The sequence below is a fragment of the Pan troglodytes genome, chromosome 11, assembly GCF_028858775.2.
Source record: "Pan troglodytes isolate AG18354 chromosome 11, NHGRI_mPanTro3-v2.0_pri, whole genome shotgun sequence".
NCBI classification, from domain to species: domain Eukaryota; kingdom Metazoa; phylum Chordata; class Mammalia; order Primates; family Hominidae; genus Pan; species Pan troglodytes.
Window position 1 is genome coordinate 82,037,745 of NC_072409.2, and position 27,182 is coordinate 82,064,926.

The 27,182-nt window shown below is 44.0% G+C and overlaps 1 protein-coding gene and 1 non-coding gene across 51 annotated transcripts in view; both read left to right on the top strand.

Moving 5' to 3' along the window:
* The window catches only part of UBAP2 (ubiquitin associated protein 2), a 130,365-nt gene that overhangs the window by 87,889 nt on the left and 15,294 nt on the right, over positions 1-27,182 (top strand). For 37 of the 50 annotated variants that reach the window (XM_063788672.1, XM_063788674.1, XM_063788664.1 and 34 more), the window contains 7 exons: positions 970-1,022; positions 5,720-5,787; positions 8,384-8,573; positions 15,686-15,899; positions 19,634-19,908; positions 20,686-20,855; positions 22,417-22,630. In XM_063788672.1, the coding sequence (XP_063644742.1) occupies positions 970-1,022; positions 5,720-5,787; positions 8,384-8,573; positions 15,686-15,899; positions 19,634-19,908; positions 20,686-20,855; positions 22,417-22,630 (1,184 nt within the window). The remainder of the gene's footprint in view (positions 1-969; positions 1,023-5,719; positions 5,788-8,383; positions 8,574-15,685; positions 15,900-19,633; positions 19,909-20,685; positions 20,856-22,416; positions 22,631-27,182) is intronic. The other 13 variants (XM_063788690.1, XM_063788689.1, XM_063788687.1 and 10 more) reach the window with 1 other exon arrangement.
* On the top strand, positions 9,008-9,089 carry LOC112204479 (small nucleolar RNA SNORD121A). The gene has a single exon (XR_002938121.1). It is a non-coding gene; the product is annotated as a small nucleolar RNA SNORD121A (small nucleolar RNA).

A 27,182-nucleotide genomic window follows, 5' to 3' on the forward strand; every position in this document is an offset into this window, starting at 1 on the left:
AGGTCAGTTATTTGGCTGTTTACGTGATTCTAAGGAAGGTAGACATGGTTACCTGACTTCTTTTGTCTCACAAGCATGCTCCTCCTTTTCCCTCTCCATACACAACTTTTGGAGAGAAACGGAATTTTGTTTGTCAGATGATTAACTCCTTTCTTCTTATGAAGGAACTGAAAACATCCATAATCCCGCTTTCTGGGGTTGTCGTTAATTTCTTAGTGTATTTCCTTTAAAACCATTATATATGGGCATTTTTTTCATACATGCTGTAAACAGTGGCCCTCTACTTATATAAGATCTGTAAGTAAGTATTTTTTGAGTAGCAACACTTTTGAAAGTACTTAGATGTGTTATGGATGAGTATTCTGTAAGAACGGTTTGAGCGCATCCTGTGTACTGACTCCAGAACTTAAAGCAGCAGACTTGATATGAGCAAGAGTAATGTTGAACTTTGCTGGAGACCTATTAGGAAGCCATGTAGTAGAGCTAATATTTTATAAAAAGGATGCTTCTCTAAATTTGATAATTCAGTAATCCACCTGAAATAGGGTCCAAGACAGATTTGCCTTAAAATGAAATTTGTTATTTTGAAGACTATATCGGAAGAAATCAAACCATTGTTAAATGTCTATATTTGTGCTACATCCATACTTTCTTACTCATGGCAGAATTGCTTGGATGTGACCTATATTGAAGCAAAATCCATTTGAAACACTGATTTGAGGTTATGTAGATAGTGACTACTAGTCAAGTTGCATTTGTAAACATTATTTCAAAGAGAAGGGGAGAAAAGAAATATTACTGATTTTACCGAGAATAGATTAAGAACGTCATGTTTCTTGGGTTGTAAACTAAATTGCTAGTGAGGCGTATGTATCTTTTTTCCCGCATAGTACACAAAAAGGAATCATTTGGACTGAGACTGTATTTGACTTTGTGGTATAAACTTTGATTGCTGTTGTTTCCCAACAGGGGCTTGGAAGAATTCTGTGGAAGAGTGGACAACAGAAGACTGGACTGAAGATGTAAGTGTTTGCTGTCAGATGAGACCTTTCTTTTTTTTTTTTTTTGCAATGGAATTTCACTTTTGTTGCCCAGGCTGGAATGCAATGGCGTGATCTTGGCTCATTGCAACCTCTGCCTCCCAGATTCAAGCAGTTCTTCTGCCTCAGCCTCCCAAATAGCTGGGATTACAGATGTGCGCCACCACGCCTGGCTAATTTTGTATTTTTTTTTTTAGTAGAGACGATGTTTCACCATTTTGGTCAGGGTGGTCTCAAACTCCTGACCTCAGGTGATACACCCGCCTCAACCTCCCAAAGTGCTGGGATTATAGGCGTGAGACACTGCGCCTGGCCGATACCTGTCTTTCTTTCGGTGTTTGGTGGGGACTTTGGTGCTTGGAAGAAAGAGCCTGAGACATCTTATCTCATCTTGGCTTCTTTTCTGGCATGTATCGTAGCCAGGGTTTTTGAGGCTTGGCTTTTTTAACAGATGCTTCTTAAAAGGAACTTAGATTTTCAGATTTTTAAGAATATTTGTTTTTGTGCTTAAAAATGACCAATTGTCAAGATGATTGGGAGATTGGGAAAAAAACAAGAAAAAAGGTTGAGGTGTTAGGCTGGGCGTAGTGACTCACAACTGGGCGTAGTGACTCACAACAGCACTCTGAGAAGCTAAGGTAGGAGGATCACTTGAAGCCAGGAATATGAGACCTGCCTGAGTAACAAAGTGAGACCCCTGTCTCTACAAAAAAAAAATAATAAAAAAATTACCTGGGTGTGGGGTTGTGCATCTGTAGTCTCAGCTACTCAGGAGGCTAAGGCAGGAGGATCTCTTGAGCCCAGGAGTTCAAGGCTGCATTATCATTCCACCGCTCTCTAGCCTGGGTGACAGAGCAAGAATCCATCTTAAAGCAAACAAACAAAATTTACCAGGTGTTAAGTAGGATTGATTTTTTTTTTAAGCTTATCTGTGTTTTGTTTGACCTTATAGCCAGCTGACACTGTTGCCCAGATTTGTAAACTATTATTCTTTAGAATATTTTCATTAAAGGGGAGTCTGTATTTTGGATCACAATTGAAATTAACCTGAATAAGTTTGCTCTGGTTCCATGCCCAACCTCTTCCCCTTTTGACTAGAAGAACCTTTTTTAAAAAAAAATTCCTTTATTGCACAGATATTTTTGAGCATGTTACACTAGCTTCTGGGTACTGTCAGTCTATAAGTTCTGCTTTCAGCATAGAATTTTTTTTGGAAAAATAAGTTAAATAATAAAGAGAAAAAAGGGATAAGTAACCCAATACCATAAAATTTTATACCTCTTTTCTGTTTGACTGTCAAGTTCTAGAACTCTTGAGTTTGGTATCTGCCTGACACAGAGTTTGAGCAGACATTGAGAGGGAAATAATAAATGGGTTACAAATACAGATCCTGAAAACTATATACAATGACGCACACTTTGAGATTCTGTCTTTTTCTCTGTCTCCATATGTGTTTCCATTTATGCTAACAGGACCTGCTTTGAATGAGAAACAAGAAACATGATTTCTACTTGACTTGTTTAATGACCTTAGGCAGGGCATTGTTCCTTGGGTCTTACTACTCCTTCACACACAGTATTATTTGGGTTTTAAGTGGTGTTTGAACAACCCACTACCATAGATAGATTCATTTTACCTTGTAAAAAATAAGTACTTTAATTTTTTTTTTTTTGAGACAGGGCCTTGCTCTCGCTCTGTCACCAGGCTGGAGTGCAGAGGCACGATTTTGGCTCACTGCAACCTCCGCCTCTGGGTTCAAGTGATTCTCCTGCCCCAGCCACCTGAGTAGCTGGAATTATAGATGCACGCCACCATGCCTGGCCAATGTTTGTATTTTTAGTAGAGACGGGGTTTCACCATGTTGGCCAGGCTGGTCTCGAATTCCTAACCTCAGGTGATCTGTCCGACTTGGCTTCCCAAAGGTCTGGGATTACAGGCATGAGCCACTGCGCCCGGCCTTTTTTTAATTTTAGAGACTAGGTCTTGCACTGTTGGCCAGCTCATTCCAGCCCCAAACTCCTGTGCTCAAGGGATCCTCTTGCCTCAGCCTCCAAGTAGTTGAGATTACAGGTGCGTGCCGTCATGCCTGGCCCTTCCTTTAAAAAAAAAAAAAAAAAGGCCGGGCACAGTGGCTCATGCCTGTAATCCAGCATTTTGGGAGGCTGCGGTGGGCAGATCACCTGAGGTCAGGAGTTCGAGACAAGCCTGGCCAACGTGGTGAAACCCTGTCTCTACTAAAAATACAAAAATTAGCCAGGTGGGATGGTGGGCACCTGTAATTCCAATTACTTGGGAGACTGAGGCAGGAGAATCACTTGAACCCGGGAGGCACTTGCAGTGAGACAAGATCACACCATTGCACTCCAGCCTGGGCAGCAAGAATGAAACTCCATCTCAAAAAAAAAAGGGGGGGGGGGAACCATTCAGTGTTTTATTATCATGTTTAGATATGTCAATGTTTATAGTAGTTCTCATTTACTTTTTCTCTTTTTCGTAAATCGATTTAATTTGTAAGTTTCAGGCAAAAATGGATTCACTGGGAATATTAAAATATACTACCTTGGGGCAGGCACAGTGGCTCATGCCTGTAACCCTAGCACTTTGGGAGGCTGAGGCAGGAGGATCGCTTGAGCCCAAGAGATCAAGCGCAGCCTGGGCAACATAGGGAGGCCCTGTCTCTACAAAAAAATTTTAAAATAGCTGTGTGTGATGGCAGGTGCCTGTAGTCCCAGCTACTTAGGAAGTAGAGGTGGGAGGAATGCTTGAGCCTGGGAGGTTGAGTTTGTAGCTGCAGTGAGCCTCAGTGATCATGTCACTGCATTCTTGCCTGGGTGACAGAGTAAGGTCTGTCTCCCAAAAAAGAAAAAAAAAACCCTTCCCACACACCCTGTTTTGGAATAGGATGCAACTTAGGCCCTTCTTGTTGACTTGTTGAACCGGTAAACAATTTAGCACTTTTATATTGTTGAAGAAAATGAACACCTACTGTCTCCTCTGCCTCCTGCTTACACATAGTATGTCATGCAGGAAGTCTGGTTTTATACAGTGTTTCTGAGACATTTAGAGTTGATAAGAATTATGGGAACATTTTGAGTAGCATTTTTATGTTTTCCGTGTTACCTCATTAGATCAACATTTTCCAGCCTTTCAAAGCCGAGTCCCCACATTGAAAACATAAAAAGAACTTGTATCTTTTATTAATGTCAGTTGAGGTTTCAAAAAATTTATCCTGAATGCCCTAAAAGTGAGTTAAAACAGTGTGCATATATCCCAAAATAATTATGCTGAGTGAAAGAAGCCAGGAATAAAGGTTTGGATACTTTTATGATTTCATTTAAAATTCTAGAAAATGCAGCCTAATCTGTAGTGTCAGAAAGCATGTGAGTGGTTGCCTGGGGATGCAGACAAGTTGTGGGATTGAGTGATTCCACAGGGACAGGTGGAAATTGTGGGGGAGTAAAGAATATGTTCACCGTCCTAATTGTGGTGATGGTTTCATGGGGGCCTATGTATGCCAGACTTAATTCAGTTATTTGGTTTGAATATTTGCGGTTTATTGGATGTGTTAGAATGTGATAAAATTAGTTTTTTAAAAATAATAGAAACTCATGGTTTAATAAAAATGAAATGTAAAATTACTGATCAATTAAGTACCAAAGACATCTGTCTTTGGGGGGAGAAAACATCGATTATTTCACCTTTACAAACTTCTTAATGACTTCTTCTTTTTTTTTTTTTTGAGGCAGGATCTCACTTTGTCCCCTAGGCTGGAGTGCAGTGGTGTGATCATGGCTCACGGCAGCCTCAACCTCTGGACTGAAGCGATTCTCCTGCCTCAGCCTCCCATGTAGCTGGGACAGGTGCACACCACCACGACCAGCCAATTTTTTTTTTTCCTAGAGATGAAGCCTTACTTCTGGCCTCAAGCAATCCTCCTGCCTCGGCTGCCCAGAGTGGTGGGCTTTCAGGTGTGAGCCACCATTCCTGGCCACCTTCTCAACTTCTTTTTGGCATTTCTGTTAGCATTGTTGGTGGGTTTATTGGTATTCTCATTTTGCGTAATGACAAATAGAGAAGTGAGTCTGCGGTTGAGCCCTGGTTTGAGTGTTTCACTGTGTTGTTTACCATTAGTCTCATCATTTTCCTGATTTGAAATCATTCTTGTAGGCCTTTCAATCTAAAATTACCTTCACTTGCAGCCGGGCGCCATGGCTTATACTTGTAATCCCAACACTTTGGGAGGTCAAGGTGGGTGCATCACTTGAGGCCAGGAATTGGAGATTATCCTGGGCAACATGGCAAAACCCTGTTTCTACTAAAAATACAAAAATTAGCTCAGTGTGGTGGCGCATGCTGGTGCGTGCCTGGAGGCCCAGCTACTCAGGAGGCTGAGGCGAGATGATCGCTTGAACCCAGGAGGCACAGATTGCAGTGAGCCGAGATCACGTCACTGCACTCCTTCCTGGGCAACAGGGCCAGACCCTGTCTCAAAAAAAAAAAAAAAAAAATTGCATTCACTTGAAAATTACTTGTCATGGTCACTTGTATATTTCATTTTCTTTAGAATAGCTGTTATGTGAAGTGTAAGAGACTACTGATGACTACAAATGATCAGGAAGTCAGTGTTTTGGGTTTAGTAGTATGTAGAATAAGATTAAATTTTTCAACTTTCCATACAGCTTTCTGAAACAAAGGTCTTCACTGCCTCATCTGCTCCAGCAGAGAATCACATCTTACCTGGGCAAAGGTAAATACTTTTTGCCATCTTATATTTGTTATTCAAAGCATTACTGAAATCTTTTGCCTCAGGAAAAGTATTTTCATTTTTGGGTCTCTTTCTATTTTTTCCCTTTTTATCCAAGGCTAACCTTTATTTTACCACTACTTGGTAAATCTGACAGAGCTTCAATCATTTTCTAATTGATGTATCCACTGATGAATTTGTTAGCAGTTGTTGCAGACATCACGTTAAACTTTTTTTTGTTTTTCTATTTTGAGACGTAGTTTTGCTCTTATTGCCCAGGCTAGAGTGCAGTGGCGCTATCTCGGCTCACTGCAACCTCCGCCTCTCGGGTTCAAGTGATTCTCCTGCCTCAAGCCTCCCAAGTAGCTGGGATTACAGGCATGCGCCCCCACGCCCGGCTAATTTTGTATTTTTAGTAGAGACGGTTTTTCCATGTTGGTCAGGCTGGTCTCGAATTCCCAACCTCAGGTGATCCGCCCACCTCAGCCTCCCAAAGTGCTGGGATTACAGATGTGAGCCACCACACCTGGCCCTTTTTTTTTTGTTTTGTTTTGTTTTTTTGAGACGGAGTCTCACTCTGTCACCTAGGCTGGAGTGCAGTGGCGCGATCTCGGCTCACTGCAACCCCCCTCTCCTGAGTTCAAGTGATTCTTCTGCCTCAGCCTCCCAAGTAGCTGGGACTACAGGCGCCTGCCACCACGCCCGGCTAATTTTTGTATTTTTAGTGGAGACAGGGTTTCACCATATTGGCTAGGCTGGTCTCGAAATCCTGACCTCGTGATCCACCAGCCTCGGCCTCCTAAAGTGCTGGGATTACAGGCGTGAGCCACTGCGCCTGGCCTAAACTTTTTTAATGGTTGCTATTTTCACTTTTGTAGACCTGTTTTTTTTTTTTTTTTTTTTTGACAGAATGAACTTAATACATTGTATTCTTTGGTTTCTTCATTACCATTTATTTAGATCTTCTGAAACTAATACAGATCTCTTATTTTATTTGAGTTCTACTAGTTTTACTCTGCTAGATTACAGAAAAGGAAGGAACTTATGGGATAACCACATTCTTAGAATGTACACTGAAACAAATGACTGAAGAGCATTTATTTATATTCTAGTTTTCACACTAAACACCTTTGAAAGTGGTTTCAAAGTATAGTGATCTGGAAAGATGAAAGACTGGTTACATATGATACCTTAGAAATGAAGGCAGTTTTGAACCTAACAGGATCAATCTCATGCTAAATGAGATGGTGATGAGATTTCATTGTAGGGAAATAAAAATGATTAATGATTATGTCTTACAGTATATTGTTTTGAGATTGTTTGGAGTTTGTTGTTAAATGCACATATTCTCTATTGTATTTATGATTCAGTGAATTTACTGGGATCATTGTCATGAAATTCAACTTGGCTATAGTCTATAAGGGAGAGGAACTCAGGCTAGGAACTTTGCCATGTGTCAGGAATGAGTCTTGAATTGTCCTGTAATCTGCCTGTCTTATTGGCATGGTGAGAATGTCAGTCAGGAGAACTGATGGGAACTGGCCTTTGAAAGGATTCAATGGCATTCATTACAAGGTTAGGTAATACGGTGCATCTGGCAGGTCCTACTACACTAGGTAAGTTTAGAAAAGAGTTGGTACAGGAAGTTTGTAGCTCATTGTTGTCAGGTAGTCCAAATTGGAATATCTGTCTGGGGGTGTTTTAAGAGTTCTGGTTAACAGTATATTTGTTATTATACTGTGCATTTATTCCTGAATATTTTAAAGATAAAATTATATGGGCATGTGTGTGTGTATGAGTGTGTGTCTATACACACACTTAAATGTATTATGGGATAGAATGTAAAAATTTAAGATAAATATGAAACTTGGCCAGGTAGGGTGGCTCACGCCTGTAATTCCAGCACTTTGGGAGGCCAAGGCAGGCGGCTCACTTGAGAGCAGGAGTTTGAGACCAGCCTGTCCAACATGGTGAGATCCTGTCTCTACTAAAAATACAAAAATTAGCTGGGCATGGTGGCACACGCCTGTAATCCCAGCTACTCGGGAGGCTGAGGCACGAGAATCGCTTAAGCCTGGGAGGCAGAGGTTGCAGTGAGCCAGGGTCACACCACTGCATTCCAGCCTTGGTAACAGAGTGAGACACTGTCTTAGAAAAAAAAAAAGTGAAACTTATTGAATTGCTTACTGCAGGTGAGGTCTTCATTCCCTAGAAATATGGATTTATTAGGAACTCTGGTTTTAGGTAATAAATGGGTAAAATATTCTAGGTAAAATGAACCAAACTTGAGAAAATTGTTTAATTTTACTTTATTGCTCCAGGTTTTCAAATCAGTTTATAATGTGTTAGTCATTACTTTGAAAATTTCTCAATACACCTTTTGATTCTCTTCTCTGCAAAGCCCTGCTTCAGTCTCTGTGGCTTGGTATGTTCTTTTGTGTGGATGATGCCCTCCTTTTGCCCCCTTAAACCCCATTTTCCAAAGGTTCTCCTCATTTGATTTTTAATGTAAATTCACTATATATTGATTGACTTCTCACATTCATTTGTTGGTAAGATTTGCTTATGACTGGTTCCTCATTGCTTTTTGTCTGCTTAGCATTGATCTGGTAGCCTTGCTCCAGAAGCCTGTTCCTCACAGTCAAGCCTCAGAAGCCAACTCCTTTGAAACTTCCCAACAGCAGGGCTTTGGGCAAGCCCTTGTCTTCACAAATTCGCAACACAACAATCAGATGGCACCAGGGACTGGCAGCTCCACTGCCGTCAACTCCTGTTCTCCTCAGAGCCTGGTAACTCACTTTTATTTCAGTGTGGGATTTTAAGAAATATACCCATTAGCAAATGTATTCTAGAATATGATACATGCTTTATAATTACTTTCTAATTATAAAAATATCTACAGTAAGGCCGGGCATGATGGCTCATGCCTGTAATCCCAGCACTTTGGGAGCTGGGGCATGAGGATTACTTGAACCCAGGAGTTTGAAACCAGACTGGGCAAAACTCTGTCTCTACGAAAAAAGCAAACTAACAAAAATTAGCTGAGTGTGGTGTTGTGTGCCTGTAGTCTCAGTTACTTGGGAGGCTGAGGTTGGAGGGTCACTTGTGCCCAGGAGTTTGAGGTTGCAGTGAACCATGATCATGCCTCTGTACTCCAGGCTGGGTGACAGAGCGAGACCCTGTCTCTAAAACAAAACATCAAAAAATTCTACAGTAGATCTTAGTCCAGAAAATAATGATGTGGTAATTTCCAAGCACATATCTGATGATTCCATGTGGAATTTAACTACCTGAGTTTCCTGGACAAAGATAAAAATTTTTTTATGGTTTGTCAAATTCTTTGAACTGATGATCACTCTTGAGATTGAAAGTACCCCTTTCTTCTGAATGATGTTTTCCTTGTGTTTTGTTTCATATTATGTCTCTATAGTTAGTATATTCAATTTCTTGTTTTCCAATTAAATGCGAAAGTTTATCAGAATTGACTTGCTATAAAATCATGTAAAAACAGTCTAAGTCTGCCTAGGCGCTTACATTTTTTGCTTTTTTTCCCCCCTAAGACCGTAAAATAAGCTACATTTTCTTTTCTTTTTTTTTTTTTTCTTTTTTATTGATCATTCTTGGGTGTTTCTCGCAGAGGGGGATTTGGCAGGGTCACAGGACAATAGTGGAGGGAAGGTCAGCAGATAAAAAAGTGAACAAAGTTCTCTGGTTTTCCTAGGCAGAGGACCCTGCGGCCTTCCGTAGTGTTTGTGTCCCTGGGTACTTGAGATTAAGGAGTGGTGATGACTCTTAACGAACATGCTGCCTTCAAGCATCTGTTTAACAAAGCACATCTTGCACCGCCCTTAATCCATTCAACCCTGAGTGGATACAGCACATGTTTCAGAGAGCACAGGGTTGGGGGTAAGGTCACAGATCAACAGGATCCCAAGGCAGAAGAATTTTTCTTAGTACAGAACAAAATGAAAAGTCTCCCATGTCTACCTCTTTCTACACAGACACAGCAACCATCCGATTTCTCAATCTTTTCCCCACCTTTCCCCCCTTTCTATTCCACAAAACCGCCATTGTCTTCATGGCCCGTTCTCAATGAGCTGTTGAGTACACCTCCCAGATGGGGTGGTGGCCGGGCAGAGGAGCTCCTCACTTCCCAGTAGGGGCGGCCGGGCAGAAGCGCCCCTCACCTCCCGGACGGGGCGGCTGGCCGGGCGGGGGGCTGACCCCCCCCACCTCCCTCCCGGACGGGGCGGCTGGCCGGGCAGAGGGGCTCCTCACTTCCCAGTAGGGGCGGCCGGGCAGAGGCGCCCCTCACTTCCCCGACGGGGTGGCTGGCCCGGTGGGGGGCTGACCCCCCCACCTCCCTCCCGGAGGGGGCGGCTGGCCGGGCAGAGGGGCTCCTCACTTCCCGGTAGGGGCGGCCGGGCAGAGGCGCCCCTCACCTCCCGGACAGGGCGGCTGGCCAGGCGGGGGGCTGACCCCCCACCTCCCTCCCGGACGGGGCGGCTGGCCGGGCGGGGGGCTGACCCCCCACCTCCCTCCCGGACGGGGCGGCTGGCCGGGCGGGGGGCTGACCCCCCCACCTCCCTCCCGGACGGGGCGGCTGGCCGGGCCGGGGGCTGACCCCCCCACCTCCCTCCCAGACAGAGCGGCTGGCCGGGCAGAGGGGCTCCTCACTTCCCAGTAGGGGCGGCCGGGCAGAGGCGCCCCCCCCCCACCTCCTGGACAGGGCGGCTGGCCGGGCAGGGGGCTGATCCCCCCACCTCCCTCCCGGACGGGGCGGCTGGCCGGGCGGGGGGCTGACCCCCCCACCTCCCTCCCGGATGGGGCGGCTGGCCGGGAGGGGGGCTGACCCCCCCACCTCCCTCCCGGACGGGGCGGCTGGCCGGGCAGAGGGGCTCCTCACTTCCCAGTAGGGGCGGCCGGGCAGAGGCACCCCTCGCCTCCCGGACGGGGCGGCTGGCCAGGCGGGGGGCTGACCCCCCCACCTCCCTCCCGGACGAGGCGGCTGGCCGGGCAGAGGGGCTCCTCACTTCCCGGTAGGGGCGGCCGGGCAGAGGTGCCCCTCACCTCCCGGACGGGGCGGCTGGCCGGGCGGGGGGCTGACCCCCCCACCTCCCTCCCAGACGAGGAGGGAGGACGCTCCTCACTTCTCAGACGGGGTGGCTGCCGGGCGGAGGGGCTCCTCACTTCTCAGACGGGGCGGTTGCCAGGCAGAGGGTCTCCTCACTTCTCAGACAGGGCGGCCGGGCAGAGACACTCCTCACATCCCGGACGGGGCGGCAGGGCAGAGGTGCTCCCCACATCTCAGACGATGGGCGGCCGGGCAGAGACGCTCCTCACTTCCCAGATGTGATGGCGGCCGGGAAGAGGCGCTCCTCTCTTCCTAGATGGGATGGCGGCCGGGCAGAGACGCTCCTCACTTTCCAGACTGGGCAGCCAGGCAGAGGGGCTCCTCACATCCCAGACGATGGGCAGTCAGGCGGAGACGCTCCTCACTTCCCAGACGGGGTGGCTGCCAGGCAGAGGCTGCAATCTCGGCACTTAGGGAGGCCAAGGCAGGCGGCTGGGAGGTGGTTGTAGCAAGCCGAGATCACGCCACTGCACTCCAGCCTGGGCGCCATTGAGCACTGAGTTAACGAGACTCCGTCTGCAATCCCGGCACCTCGGGAGGCCGAGGCTGGCGGATCACTCGCGATTAGGAGCTGGAGACCAGCCCAGCCGACACATCGAAACCCCGTCTCCACCAAAAAAAAACGAAAACCAGTCAGGCGTGGCGGCGCACGCCTGCTATCGCAGGCACTCGGCAGGCTGAGGCAGGAGAATCGGGCAGGGAGGTTGCAGTGAGCTGAGATGGCAGCAGTACCGTCCAGCTTCGGCTCGGCATCAGAGGGAGACCGTGGAAAGAGGGGAGAGGGGAGAGGGGAGAGGGGGGAGGGGAGAGGGGAGAGGGGGGAGGGGAGAGGGGAGAGGGGAGAGGGAGCTCTATCTACCACACAGTCCTTCTCTGAATCGCTACATTTTCTTAAAATGCCAAATGATTAACAGAGGCCCTTATAGTTTGGATGTGTTTTTATTGAAACAGTGTCATTTAGTACTGTATGACTGACTTCCAATGTGAGTTAAGCTCCCATCCAGAAGGAACTTCAGAAACTGTTAGTGAAGGCTGTGAAGATAGGCTTATGGAAGTATAAGCTTAGATCATAGCTTATACAAGAATGTTGCTTTAGAATGGTGAACTGAAGTTCTACCCAACTACAGGAAGTTCTGAGCTGGCAAGGGGAAGTTAGAAAGGTCTATGGATACAGAACTACAGCTCTTACTAGGGATAATTATTTTAGTTTGTTGCTGTGTTTTTCCTGAAATTTATTGCTGAGAAACAGAATTTTCTCCCCTGAGTCAAATCGTTTGTTTTACCCTGATAAAATTGAGAATTGAATATTTAAACTTTTCCTTAGTATTTTCTACTCTGTGTAGCCATATCATGTGTTGGGCTTGGGGACTTGGTGTTTTTAGTATCATTGGTATATGAGGTGGTGTCAGTGCTTGAAGTAGAACAGCCCAAGGCTTCTCTATTTTGAGAAGGCCTAATAAAAACCCTGATTTTTAATTGACGCACCAGAGTCTTTTCCTCCTCCGCCTTTCCCTCTGCTACTGGTATAATTATGTAATGCCCTTGCTGAAATCTATGTGTGTCCACTGAATTGATAAGAAGGACTTGAGTTTTTACAGCAATCTTCAGATATGTTGCTTTATGTAGTGACCAGCATGAGAATGACCAACATGAGAAGGCAGAATAAGAATTGTTTGTGTGGCGTTGTATTAGAGCAGTGGTTCTCAACCCTACTCTAAACTTTAAAAATCACTGGGAGCTGGGCGCGGTGGCTCACACCTGTTATTCCAGCACTTTGGGAGGCCAAGGTGGGTGGATCACCTGAGGTCAGGAGTTTGAGACCAGCCTGGCCAATGTGGTAAAACCCCATCTCTACTAAAAATACAAAAATTAGCCAGGCGTAGTGGTGGGCGCCTATAATCCCAGCTTCTTGGGAGGCTGAGTCAAGAGAATCACTTGAACCCGGGAGGTGGAGGTTGCAGCGAGCCGTGATCACGCCATTGCACTCCAGCCTGGGCGATGAGAGAAACTCTTATCTCAAAAAAAAAAAAAAAAAAAAAAAATCACTGGGGAGGCCAGGCATGGCATGGTGGCTCATCCCTGTAAATCCCAGAACTTTGGGAGGCTGAGGCCGGAAGATTATGAGATGCCAGGAATTTGAGACCAGTCTGGCAACATAGCGAGGCCTCATCTTGCTAAAATAAAATAAGCTGGTTGTCGTGGCACATGCCCTGTAATCATAGCTACTGTAATCCCAGCTACTTGAGAGGCTGGCATGGGAGGATCACTTGAGCCCAGGAGGTTGTTCTGTGGCCCTCCAGCCTGGGTTGACAGCAATACCTTGTCTCCAAATAATAATAATGAACCTAGTAAATAACAGCAGCAACAGAAGTGATGATGATATTTCCCAAGTCTCTAAAACAAAACATGTCCTCATCTTTGGGATTGGGATTTGGGCACTGTGTGTGTTTGTGTGTATGTGCATGTATGCACATGTGTGTATTGTATACATTTTAAAAGTCTCTCCATTGATTGAAATGTGTAGGTGGACTTAAGAGGCCTATGCTGTATATTACCTAGGGCATGGCAGTAGTCATTGATTCAGTGATTTCGCTGTGTTGTAAAGCACATAGTGCATTTGATAAAACTAGCTGATGCATGTTAGGGATTAGGATAACAGGATGAAGAGAGTCATCACCTGGGAGGCCTTCATTAAATCAGTGGGCTTGAGCTGGATTTTTGCAAATTGGTAGCAACCTCAGACCAGTGTATTGGGCAACCTGAAAAAAGAATCTGGAGCAGTGATAAGTAATGTTAGCACAACTGTTTCAGTATGAGCAGATTCTCTGTCACAGCTGTCCATAACCTAATGTTTTACTCAAAGCGAAGTTAGGATTTCCATCCAAGTGGGACATTCCTTGTCTTTGAATGTTGATAATAGAAGTAATTGTTTCAACTTACTTGAGGGAAGGCAAAGTATTTGTTTTTGACCTTAAATGGATATGAAATGTTATTTTTGGGCCAGGCGCGGTGGCTCATGCCTGTAATCCCAGCACTTTGGGAGGCCGAGGCAGGTGGATCACAAGGTCAGGAGATGGAAACCATCCTGGCTAACATGGTGAAACCCCGTCTCTACTAAAAATACAACAACAACAAAAAAGCCGGGCGTGGTGGTGGGCGCCTGTAGTCCCAGCTACTCGGGAGGCTGAGGCAGGAGAATGGAGTGAACCTGGGAGGCGGAGCTTGCAGTGAGCCGAGATCGCGCCACTGCACTCCAGCCTGGGTGACAGCGAGACTGTCTCAAAAAAGAAAAAAGAAAAGAAAAGAAATGTTATTTTTGATGAAGAACTTATATTTCAGAATGATCTTGATATGTAAAAATGTAGTTGATCTTCCATTGTCTTTTCTAGTCATAGGCTTTCATTCTCTTTGGATCTCGACCTGACAGGACAGATGGGGCAGGAGTAACATTGTTTTTCCTGTACTTATTTATGGAACGTATTTGGTGTTCTTAGTCATCTAAACAACTTGAAATGAAAATAGCAGTGTCTATGGTATTTGCTCAACTTCAAATACGTATGTATCGCAGTGTCTCATTTTGGAATAGTAACCACTGAAGTTTAGTTCTTTGACCTGTATTTGATCTTGTGTGTGTGTGCGCGTGCGTGCACGCACACACACATGAGAGACGAGTCTAGCTCTGTCACCCAGGCTGGAGTGCAGTGGTGCGATCTCACCTTACTGCAACCTCCACCTCCTGGGTTCAAGCGATTCTCCTGTCTCAGCCTCTGGAGTAGCTGGGATTGCAGGCGTTCACCACCATCCCTGGCTAATTTTTGTATTTTTAGTAGAGACGGGGTTTCACCACGTTGGCCAGGCTGGTCTCTAACTCCTGACCTCAGGTGATCCACCCACCTCGGCTTCCCAAAGTGCTGGGGTTACAGGTGTGAGCCACTGCGCCCAGCCTGACCTGTATTTGATCTTGCAGGGTCGTCTCACGCTGATCTCTTCTTTGACTGTACATCTTGTAATCATTAAAGATGAAGACTGTGGTTCACAGACTAGGAAAATAATGTGTTTTTGTTGGTCAAGCATATCTTTGTCACGTATTTCATGGCATTCCTCTTTAGTTTTTTTAAATAGTGATATTTAATTGTGAACTTATGACATCACTTTTATTTTATTTTATTTTTATTTATTTATTTATTTTTTGAGATGGAGTCTTGCTCTGTCGCCCAGGCTGTAGTGCAGTGGTGTGATCTCTGCTCACTGCAAGCTCCGCCTCCTGGGTTCACGCTATTCTCCTGCCTCAGTCTCCCGAGTAGCTGGGACTACAAGCGCCTGCCAAAACTCCCGGCTAATTTTTTTGTATTTTTAGTAGAGCCGGGGTTTCACTGTGGTAGCCAGAATGGTCTCAATCTGCTGACCTCGTGATCCGCCTGACCTTATAATCCACCTACCTTGGCCTCCCAAAGTGTTGGGATTACAGGCGTGAGCCACCGCGCCCGGCCAACATCACGTTTTTAAAAATTGATTTCTTCAAATTCATGGCAAATATTTCCCTTCCCTTTAACTTCTTATGTCAGAATGAGGAAGGATAGCTGCATTTATTTAGTCAGTTTTTATTGCATAGTAATATTTTCATGTATTTTCTAAGTTATATTTTAGTAATTCATATGTTTTAGATTATAGGTTTTAACATACTTGTGATAATACTTGATGTGTTTTAAAGCCTTGGGCAGAAATTCTGTGTTGTTGAGGATTTGTTCTTTTATCCCCCTTTTAAAGTCATCCGTCCTTGGCTCAGGATTTGGAGAGCTTGCACCACCAAAAATGGCAAACATCACCAGCTCCCAGATTTTGGACCAGGTGAAAGCTCCGAGTTTGGGCCAGTTTACCACCACCCCAAGTACACAGCAGAATAGTACAAGTCACCCTACAACTACTACTTCTTGGGACCTCAAGCCGCCAACATCCCAGTCCTCAGTCCTCAGTCATCTTGGTAGGTATACATTGTTTGTGGGTTTGCCCCTACTGAGGACGTTTCAAGCTTTGGCAGAGTGTGTTGACTTGTGAAGACTAATGTGGAATTTGTCCAGAGATGTTTCTTTTTAGTAGAACTCTTGCAGTTTCTCAGTTAAATCAGTCTTCCTTTGTTATACAATACTTGCATTTATTTGTTTTTGTTGTTGTTCTTGATAGTTTCATTATTGTTGGTAGTAATTGTGGTGGTAGTACATGCCTTGAAAAGTATGGTAAAAGCATGCAAATATGAACATCTAACACTTTGTGTAAATGCATGGACAGAATTTTCTGAGCTCTCTTAGAAGAGGGCGGTGATAGAACATAGAATGTGGAAAACATTTTAAGACTTTTTTTTTTTTTTTTTTTGAGATGGGGTCTTCCTGTGCTGCCTAGGCTGATCTCCACCTCCTGGCCTCAAGCAGTCTTTTCATCTCAGCCTTCTGAGTAACTGAGATTATAGATGTGTGCACCACTGTATCCAGCCTAGACAATATTTTACTTTATTATTTTATTATTATTTTTTGAGTCAGGATCTTGCTCTGTTGCACAGGCTGGAGTACAGTGACACAGTAATGCGTCACTGCCATCTTGACCTCCCAGGCTCAGTCCATCCTCCCACCTCAGCCTCTCTAGTAGGTGGGACTATAGGCACATGCCGTCACTCCTGGCTGATTTTTTTGTATTTTTTTAATGTGACAGGGGTTTGCCATGTTGCCCAGGCTGGTCTGGAACCCCTGGACTAAGGCGATCTGCCCACCTCGGCCTCCAAAAGTGCTGAGATCACAGGTGTGAGCCACCACGCCCGGCCTGGACAGTATTTTAACTATCACACTCTCATGCTTTCTCATTCTAACATTTTGAAGTATCAACTATGATTTCATCAACCTTTACATTCCGTGGTTTGTATTGTAAAGGTCCCATGTGTAGACTGGATGTTTTCTAAACTAAAGTCCCACAGAAATTGTGACATTAAGCCACCATTCCCCACCAGCACTCACATGCCACACTGTATTAAGGAATAGCAGGGGATTTCATTCATTGTGGAGCTGGCCATGTGGGCTGGTTTATGGTTAGGGCATATAGAGAGACAGGGAAGCATATTCCTCTGTTCTGTGAAATGACTTACTGTGTTGGAAGTACATGAGACCACTCCTGGGTTTGAAGCGATGTCTACCAAGGGAAATCATTAGAGACTCAGTGCCCAAAGTTTTTGCTGGGGCAAGAAATGTAGGTACCCTGTGCCTGCATTTTTTGCTATAGCACATAGCAAAATTACAGATTCCTAGAAGGAAAGCAGATGTTGAGCATAAACCACATTGTTTATACAGACATTCTTAGCACAGTGAGCCACTCTTAATAGGTTAGTGTGTTGGCACCCTTTGCCAAGTACATACCAGCAGTCCAAATTCTCAGACATTAGCCAAGGTCCAGTCATCAAGCAGGCCTTTTTGAGAGGAATTGTAGGTCCCTATATTAACTTTTTCTGCACACATAACTAGTGAGTGATAGGACTTTTTAGATAGAACCATGCTATTCCCATATTCTTTATAAACCCTGTGTGTTTGGTGCATGCCTATAATACCAAGTTCAAAAATGAATGCGCCTAAACCAGCTCTGCCATTTGTTTTTTTTAAATTAAATTCTGTTGACACTCAGCTAGCTGGGCACAGTGGCTCATGTAATCCCAGCACTTGGGGAGGCAGAAGGAGGAGGATTGCTTGAGCAGGAGTTCGAGACCAGCCTGGGCAACGTGATGAGACACAAAGGCTGAAATATTAGGTTGTTGTACTGTCTGGCCCCATAGAGAAAAAGAGGGCCAACCTCTGTCCCATATGGTAGAACTGGCTTTTCAAATCAGTAGTGAAAAAACGCTTTATTAAAACCGTTTGAAAAATGAAGTTGGATCTCTATGCCAAAATGCCAGTGGGTCAGATAGTTAAACATAAATAGTGAATCTAGAACTATGATAGAGAAAACACAGGAGAATTTTTTTGTTGTTCTGTGTGAGGGAGACCTTTCTGGGTATGGCAGAAAACACCAAATTAGGCAGACAAACAATGAAAAAAATACTCAAAGTTTGTATCATAGACAAAAAGAGTTAATTTCCTTAATATAAAGAGAGTAAAAATAAAGCAGATCAACAAACAGGTTAAAAAACTGGCTAAAGAGATAAGAACAGTCTATAAGTAAAGAACATTTAAGTATATGAAATGATACTAAGCACATTTGTATCATTTTAGTTTGTATTTTTTAATACCATTTTCCACCAATTAAACCAGGAGATTCAAAAGTGTTTGATATTAGAGTGTGTTAAAAAGGATGTGTTCTATCTGTGGACAGTAATTTTATAATATTTATCAAAATTCAAAATATATTTACCCTGTGAAGGGGCAACTTTATCCTACCAGTTGATCCTACAGGTATACTTGTACTTGCACAAAATATCTTACATACAAATGTATTCATTAGTGCATTGCTTTTAATAGCATAAGATTTGACCTAAAAATCCATTAATATAGTACTGGTTTTATAAAATGATACCTATGTATACTAGATTTCTGTGTAGTCACCAAAATGAGTATGAAGTAGCTCTTTGAACATTAATGTGAGACACTCAATGGAAATTAAATGATTCGTGAGACAGTAAGGTATATAGTGTGTGTATATATATGTCTGTCTGTCTGTCTATATATATTGTGATATAGTATCTCTGAAAGAGACATTCAGGAAAACCGGGTACAGTGTTTGCCTTTGTGGAGCAAGTATGGGAGAGTGGTGTGGAAGAGAAACATAATATTCATCATACACATTCTTGTATCTTTTGGATTTTGTTTTTTGTTTGTTTGTTTGTTTGTTTGTCACCCAGTCTGTCACCCAGGCTGGAGTGCAGTGGCGCCATCTCAGCTCACTGCAAGCTCTGCCTCCCGGGTTCATAGGGCCTGCCTCAGCCTCCCGAGTAGCTGGGACTACAGGTGCCTGCCACCACACCCGGCTAATTTTTTTGTATTTTTAGTAGAGATGGGGTTTCACCATGTTAGCCAGGATGGTCTTGATCTCCTGACTTCGTGATCTGCCTGCCTCGGCCTCCCAAAGTGTTGGGATTACAGGTGTGAGCCACTGCGCCCAGCCATCTTTTGGATTTTGTAACATCATATATATATATATATATATATCAATTAGTCCAAAAACTTAATAATTTTTTTTTTTTTAATTTTTGGATGAAGACATGGTCTTGTTTTGTCATCCAGGCTGGAATGCAGTGGTGCAATCATAGCTCACTGCAGCCTTGTACTCCTGGGCTAAAGCAATCCTCCCACCTCAGCCTCCCAAAGTGCTGGCATTATAGGCATGAGTGACTGTGCCTGGCTCAAATTTTTAACAGTTATGTAGAAAATCCATAAAATAATAAAAGTATGATTCTCTGTTAGCTAATGGTCAGGTGTGTATAGCACCATAATATTGTTCTCACGAGTTCATCACTCCCTATGCTTAAACATAAACCAAATCTCTCTGGATAGGAAACAAGGTGTGTACCCATTTAGGAACTTTTCCCATTTATCATAAATGAAGTGTTACACATAGTGTGTGTAAAACCTAAGAAATTCAACTGGAAATGATTTGGAGAAATTGGTGGTAATAGAACACTTCATGTTCTATTGAAGAACATTGTGAAGCCATTATGCCTCATTAATTGCTGCTTACTTTTTTTAGACTTCAAATCTCAACCTGAGCCATCCCCAGTTCTTAGCCAGTTGAGCCAGCGACAGCAGCACCAGAGCCAGGCAGTCACTGTTCCTCCTCCTGGTTTGGAGTCCTTTCCTGCCCAGGCAAAACTTCGAGAATCAACACCTGGAGACAGTCCCTCCACTGTGAACAAGCTTTTGCAGCTTCCCAGCATGACCATTGAAAATATCTCTGTGTCTGTCCACCAGCCACAGCCCAAACACATCAAACTTGCTAAGCGGCGGATACCCCCAGCTTCTAAGGTGGGCATTTCATCATGAAGTCACCGTCCTAAAGCTGGAATTATTTTTACATTCAGCTCTAGTGGGATACTAAGTTTTGGAAACTGGGGTACAGTGTTTTTCAAGCATATAGCTTATTGATTGCATAATAAGGATATGGCCATTTCTGAGTGACCAGACTAGTATTAGAGGGAATGGGTTTGTGCTGAGAGCCATAGATCCTTATTTCAAGTACAGATTTGAAGATCTGGCTCAGAGAACTGTTGTTCTTGAGGGTTTTGCTGTATCCCATAGTTGGAGGATGCATGGTTCCTTGACCAGGTGATACTTTCATCATTGGTGAGTCCCCAAAAATAGAGTAGTCAGCTCAGTGTTCACTTCCCACCCACCATCACAACTCCCCTGCATTGCTCTTAGATGCAGGTGGTGATATTAATGCCAACCATTTCTGTTTAACTTTTAATTTCTCCTTTTTTTTTTTTTAAATGAGACAGGGTCTCGCTGTGTTGTCCAGGCTGGTCTTGAACTCCTGGGTGCAAATGATCCTCCTGTCTTGGCCTCCCAAAGTCCTGGGATTACAGGCATGAGCCACCATGTCCAGCCAACTTTTAATTTTTCTTAGCTTGTTTTTTTTCTTTCTCTTTTTAGAAAAGTCTTAGCCTTTTTTCTCCTTGTTTCTCACTCCTTCTTCTTGCCAGTATTGCCTGGGAACCTAAATGCTTGTTTGGCTCTGTTATAGGCCTTTGTGACCTGGAATCTGTGACCTCTGTTCCTGACACGACAGCTTTGCTTTTTCAGATCCCAGCTTCTGCAGTGGAAATGCCTGGTTCAGCAGATGTCACAGGATTAAATGTGCAGTTTGGGGCTCTGGAATTTGGGTCAGAACCTTCTCTCTCTGAATTTGGATCAGCTCCAAGCAGTGAAAATAGTAATCAGATTCCCATCAGCTTGTATTCGAAGTCTTTAAGGTACTGAATTTAGTCCTTTGTTATGAAGCAAAATAGACCCTAAGAGAGATCAACTGGTGGAAAAGAATACATCCTGTGGTAATAGCTATCCTCAGTGTTTATCCAGACCTTCCATCATCTCCATAAGAAACCCCATACCTGTAGCAGACAGTCTCAGTTTCTTCATTGCCCTGCCCCTTAGCAACCAATAATCTGTCTCTGGATTTGCCTACCTGGACATTTCATATAACTGGAATCTTGGAATATGTGGCTTTTTATGTCTGATCTTTCACTTAGTGTAAGTTTTCAAGGTACATCCATGTTTAATGTATCATTTTTATTGCCAAATATTTCATTGTGTTGATATACCACATTTTATTCATTCATTAGTTGGTGGACATTTGGGTTGTTTGCTCTTTTTGACTATAGTGAATGATGCTGCTATGGACATTTGGTTTCAAGTTTTGCATGCTTTCAGTTCTTTGGGATGTATATCCCAGGAGTAGAATTGCTGGGTCATATGGTAACTTAACCATTTAGGAAACTCCCATACTGTTTCCACTGTGGCTGTAGCATTTTACATTCCTACCAGTAGTCTATGAGGGATCTAATTTCTCCACATGTTTGCAGCAGTCATTTTCCTTCAGTGGAATATTTTATAAATACAAAATCTCAGATTTTAGCTTTCTTTTCTTTCTTTTTTTTTTTTTTTTTTGAGATAGGGTCTTGCTCTGTTGTCCAGGCTGGAGTGCAGCAGCATGCTTGGCTCGCTGCAACCTCTGCCTCCCAGGCTCAAATGATCCTCCTGCCTCAGACTCCTGAGTATCTGGGATTACAGGCGTGCACCACCATGCCCAGCCAATTTTTAAATATGTTTTGTAGAGACAGGGTTTCGTCATGTTGCCCAGACTGGCCTCAAACTCTGGAGCTCAATGAATCTGCCTGCATCAGCCTCCCAAAGTGCTGGGATTACAGGCATGAGCCACCGGCCTGGCTGACTTTGTTGTTGTTGTTGTTTTAGTTTTTTCACATTCCAGAGGCAAAACCTGATATTTGTTTAAGTTTCCTTTTTAAAGATGGTCTCAAACACCTGGATTCCTTAAAGAATCTTCTTATTTTTTTTCTTTTTTTCTAGACAGAGTCTTGCTCTGTCGCCAGGCTGGAGTGCAGTGGCGCGATCTTGGTTCACTGCAACCTCTGCCTCCCGAGTTCAAGTGATTCTCCTTTCTCAGCCTCCAGAGTGGCTGGGATTACAGGTGCCCACTGCCACGCCCTGCTAATTTTTGTATTTTTAGTAGAGACGGGGTTTCACCATGTTGGCAAGGATGGTCTCGATCTCCTGACCTCCGGATCCGCCCACCTCTGCCTCTCAAAGTGCTGGGATTACAGGCGTGAGCCACCGCACGCAGCCTAAGTATTCTTAAAGATGTCCCCCTATCTCTCAGTTAAATTAGGTGGGTCTCATTTGGGATAATAAATTGATGCAGTAGTTGCATCTCGTGAAGCTGTTTATGTTTTTTTTTTTTTTTATGAAGCTATTTAAAGTAACAAAATTATGTTGAATATTTTTGACTCTTTTCAGTGAGCCTTTGAATACATCTTTATCAATGACCAGTGCAGTACAGAACTCCACATATACAACTTCCGTCATTACCTCCTGCAGTCTGACAAGCTCATCACTGAGTTCTGCTAGTCCAGTAGCAATGTCTTCCTCTTATGACCAGAGTTCTGTGCATAACAGGGTCCCATACCAAAGCCCTGTGAGTTCATCAGAGTCAGCTCCAGGAACCATCATGGTAAGTGGTATTTTAGTTTTTTTCTCATAAGATGTCCGTCTTATTTGGAAATTAATGTTTGGTTAAATTATGCTTCTTGGATATGATTTTATTTTACAAATTGACTAACCTTTTGAGTAGAATCCTTATAGTTCATTGAGTTTGTTTATAGTGGGCATCTCTAGCACCCATGCTCTTGAGTGTGTGGATAGATCCGCAGGTTCATACACTTTGTGGAGAAAACCAAGCATGCGTGTAGTATGAGCACTTTGGCTGTAGTACTGGGTACTTCTACATTGTCTGAAATATATCTGAATATTTCATGTACTGCTTTCTCTCTGATTGCCCCATTTGCTTTGAATGTATTTGCTTCTTCATCACTGTTAGGTATTTTTGTGTTAAAATTATGTATTTTCTACCTAGTTTTTGTTAATAATACTGGACTATAGATAAAGGAACCAGATCTATTTTTGATATAGTTTTAAAGTTTTACCCTTCTAGATTCTTGCTAACTGCATATCTGATGGTCATTGCCAGTTGTATTGCTTTCTGTTAAGTTGAGATGTACCAATATCTCCTGAGAATCTTAGAAAGAAACTTAAAAAAGAACAAGTAAGTATACACATTTCATGTCACACTAGTAATACTTGAACATCATTCTGCCCCAGGAAATTAAAATAATATGGATGACACTACAGGCATACCTTGGAGATACTGCAGGTTGTTTTATACCACTGCAATAAAGAAAGTTGCGCTAATTTTTTGGTTTCCTAGTGCATATAAAAGTTACAATGTGGATATCTTAATTAAAGATACTTTATTGATAAGAAATGCTAAAAATTAATATGTGAGCATTCAGTGTGAGCAATTCTGTGGATTGTTTGTTTTTTGGGGGAGTACAGGTTCTTGCTTTGTCACCCAGGTTAGAGTCCAGTGGCGCGATCACAGCACACTGCAGCCTTGACCTCCCGGGCTCAGTGAGTCCTCCCACCCTAGCCTCCCAAAGAGCTGGGACTACAGACATGCATTGCCATGTCTGGCTGACTTTTGTATTTTGTTTAGAGACAGGGTATCACCATGTTGCCCAGTCTGATCTTGAACTGCTGGGTTCACGCAATCCACCTATCTTGGCCTTCTTCCAAAGTGCTGGGATTATAGGGTGAGCCACTACACTGGGCTCTTTGTTCCTTTTATCACTTGACATTATTTTGTAAATATGACATGATAGCTTAGGATTTCAGCTCAACAACTCGATATATCCAAGGTTTCTGAGTAAATTTTTAAGCCAACAATTTTTATTAACAGTGCTGGAACTTGATAATCCTATGAGTAAATCCAAGCCCTTGCCCCACAAGAACCCCTCCTAGGATGTATACACCCTCACACACACATTTGCAGCATCTTACTTGGTGTAGGCAGCTGAGAAAAGTATAGATATGCTTCCAGTTTAGGAAGAAGCCTTTCTAGAGCCAAAGAAACGACACTGTGGTGGTTCCCATATTAAATCTGCCTGCATGCATCCGATGTCTTAACTGCATTTGAATTAAGGAATCTTGTCGTCGTGGCCTTCTTCCTCCTCCTCCTTTTTTTCTTCTTTTTCTTTTCTTCTTCTTTCCCCTCTCCCTCTCCCTTTCTTCCCTCTCCCTCCTCTCCCTCCCCCCCCTCCTTCCCCTCCTCCTCACCCTCCTCCCTACCTTTTTTCTTCTTCCTTCCTTCCCTCTTTCTTCTTCCTTCTCCTCTTCTTCTCCTCCCCATCCTTCTCCTCCTCCTCCTCCCCCTCCTCCTCCCCTTCCTTCTCCCCTTCCTCCTCCCCCTCCCCCTCCCCCCCTTCTCCCTCCCTCTCCTTCTCTTCTTCATTTTAATACAGGGTCTGGCTCTGTCACCCACTGAAGTGCAGTGGTGTGATCACAACTGCCTGCAACCTCAGCCTCCTGAGTAGTGGTGACTGCAGACACATGCCACCATACCTGGCTAATTTTTTTGTAGAGATGGGGTTTCATCATGTTACCCAGGCTAGTCTTAAGGAATCTTGTCTTATAAAGCACACAAATGGCTGAGAGCATTAAAAACACATAGGAATCTGGGCGCAGTGGCTTACTCCTGTAATCCCAGCACTTTTGGAGGCTGAGGCGGGCAGATCACCGGAGATCAGGAGTTCGAGACCAGCCTGGGCAACATGGTGAAACCCTGTCTCTACTAAAATACAAAAATTAGCCTGATGTGGTAGTGCGTGCCTGTAGTCCCAGCTACTACTTGGGAGGCTGAAGTGGGAGAATCGCTTGAACCTGGGAGGCGGAGGAGGTTGCAGTGAGTGGAGATCACACCGTTGCACTCCAGCCTGGGTGACAGAGCAAGACTCCATCTCAAAAAAAAAAAAAAAAAAAAAAAGACATAGGAAATCAAATAATGTTATTAAGCTATGTTTTCTGAGATTATGCCACTCTACCTCTAATGAGACATAAAATCACAAACAGGAATAGAATCTTGGAACATATAAGCTGAGTAAAATGGAGCTTTCCATGTTTTGTCTTTTCATCATTCCCTTCAACTAAACATTTAGAAAAATATTTGTGTCCCTTGTCCGTCTTGGATGGATCATCCTCCCTTCCTTTTTCTCTTCCCCTTCCACAGCCTGGAATATCCACAGATTAAAATTACCTTCTCAGAGATGCTTTGACAGAAATAAGTTAGAGTCTGTATCCTGACAGATGGGCACTGAAACAAGAAAAACCATGTGAACTATGGAAATTTCAATGACAAGCTTGTTTTTTTTTTTTTTTTTTTTTTGAGATGGAGTCTTGCTCTGTTGCCCAGGCTGGAGTGCAATGGCGTGATCTTGGCTCACTCCAACCTCCACCTCCTGGGTTCAAGCGATTCTCCTGCCTCAGCCTCCCTAGTAGCTGTGATTACAGGCACCCATCACCATGCTGGCTAATTTTTGTATTTTTAGTAGAGACCGGGTTTCACCATGTTGCCCAGGCTGGTCTCGAACTCCTGACCTCAGGTGATCTGCCTGCCTTGGCCTCCCAAAGTGCTGGGATTACAGGCGAGAGCCACCACGCCCGGCCAATGACAAGCTGTTTTTGTTTCAACGTAAGTTTTTGAGAAGCTTGTCGTGTAACATTTCTTACATAATCTAAACAATCATGTTGGGCTGGGCATGGTGGCTTATGTCTGGAATCCCAGCACTTTGAGAGGTGGAGGCAGGTGGATTGCTTGAGGTCAGGAGTTTGAGACCAGCCTAAGCAACATGACAAAAAACTCTGTCTCTACAAAAAATACAAAAAGTGGCTGGGCGTGGTGGTGCGAGCCTGTGGTCCTGGCAATTTGGGAGACTGAGGCAGGTGGATCACTTGAGCCCAGGAGTTCACAACCAGACTGGACAACATGATGAGACCCTGCCTCTACAAATAATAATAATAATTAGGTGTGATGGTACAGACCTGTAGTCCCAGCTACTCGGGAGGCTGAGGTGGGAGGATGGCTTGAACCAGGAAGCGGAGGTTGCAGTGAGCTGAGATCACGCCACTGCACACCTGCCTGGGTGACAGAGCCAGACACTGTCTCAAAACAAAAACAAAAAAACAAAAGAAACCCCCCAAAACAACTATACACAATGTAGTTGTGTGTAATGTAGTATGTGTAAATATGTGTATCTATTTTTTGAGAGGGAGGTTTGCTGTTGTTGCCCAGGCTGGAGTGCCACGGTCCCGGCTCACTGCAACCTCTGCCTCCTGGGTTCATGTGATTCTCCTGCCTCAGCCTCCTGACTGGCTGGGATTACAGCCGCCCACCACCACACCTGGCTAATTTTTTTTTTTTTCGTATTTTTTTAATAGAGACGGGGTTTCACCATGTTTGCCAGGCTGGTCTTGAACTCCTGACCTCAGGTGATCAACCCACCACAGCTGCCCAACGTGCCAGGATTACAGGCATGAGCCATTGTGCCCAGCTTAATTTTTTTTTTTTTTTTTTGAGACAGAGTCTGGCTCTATCGCCCCGTGCAGTGGTGTGATCTTGGCTCACTGCTACCTCTTCCTCCCAGGTTCAAATGATTCTCTTTCCTTAGCCTCCCGACTAGCTAGAACTACAGGTGTGTGTCACCCCACCTAGCTAATTTTTGTATTTTTAGTATAGGTGGGGTTTCACTATGTTGGCTAGGCTGGTCTCGATCTCCTGACCTCAAGTGATACGTCCTCCTTGGCCTCCCATAGTGCTGGGACTACGGGTGTGAGCCACTGCATCCCCTGTCAACTTGATACTATGTATTCTCAACTACATGCTAGATAATTTTACTTATTTACACCCCAGACGCAGTTAAATTGAACCTTTGTCAGACTTTTCCCTCTGTATATTGCTACTTGTTGATTTTCCATCCTGGTTTTAGACATTAGTTCTTGATGTGCTACCATGCAATATAATTTTCACTTTTTTTTTTTTTTTTGAATCACCACCAGTCTCACTTTATTTTTTAGAAAGAGTTTGTGTTGGATTGTTCTCCTTCCTACCTTAAATATTTAGTAGCATTCACCAGTACAGCTGTCTGGGCCAGAAGTTTTCTTTGCAAGGAGTT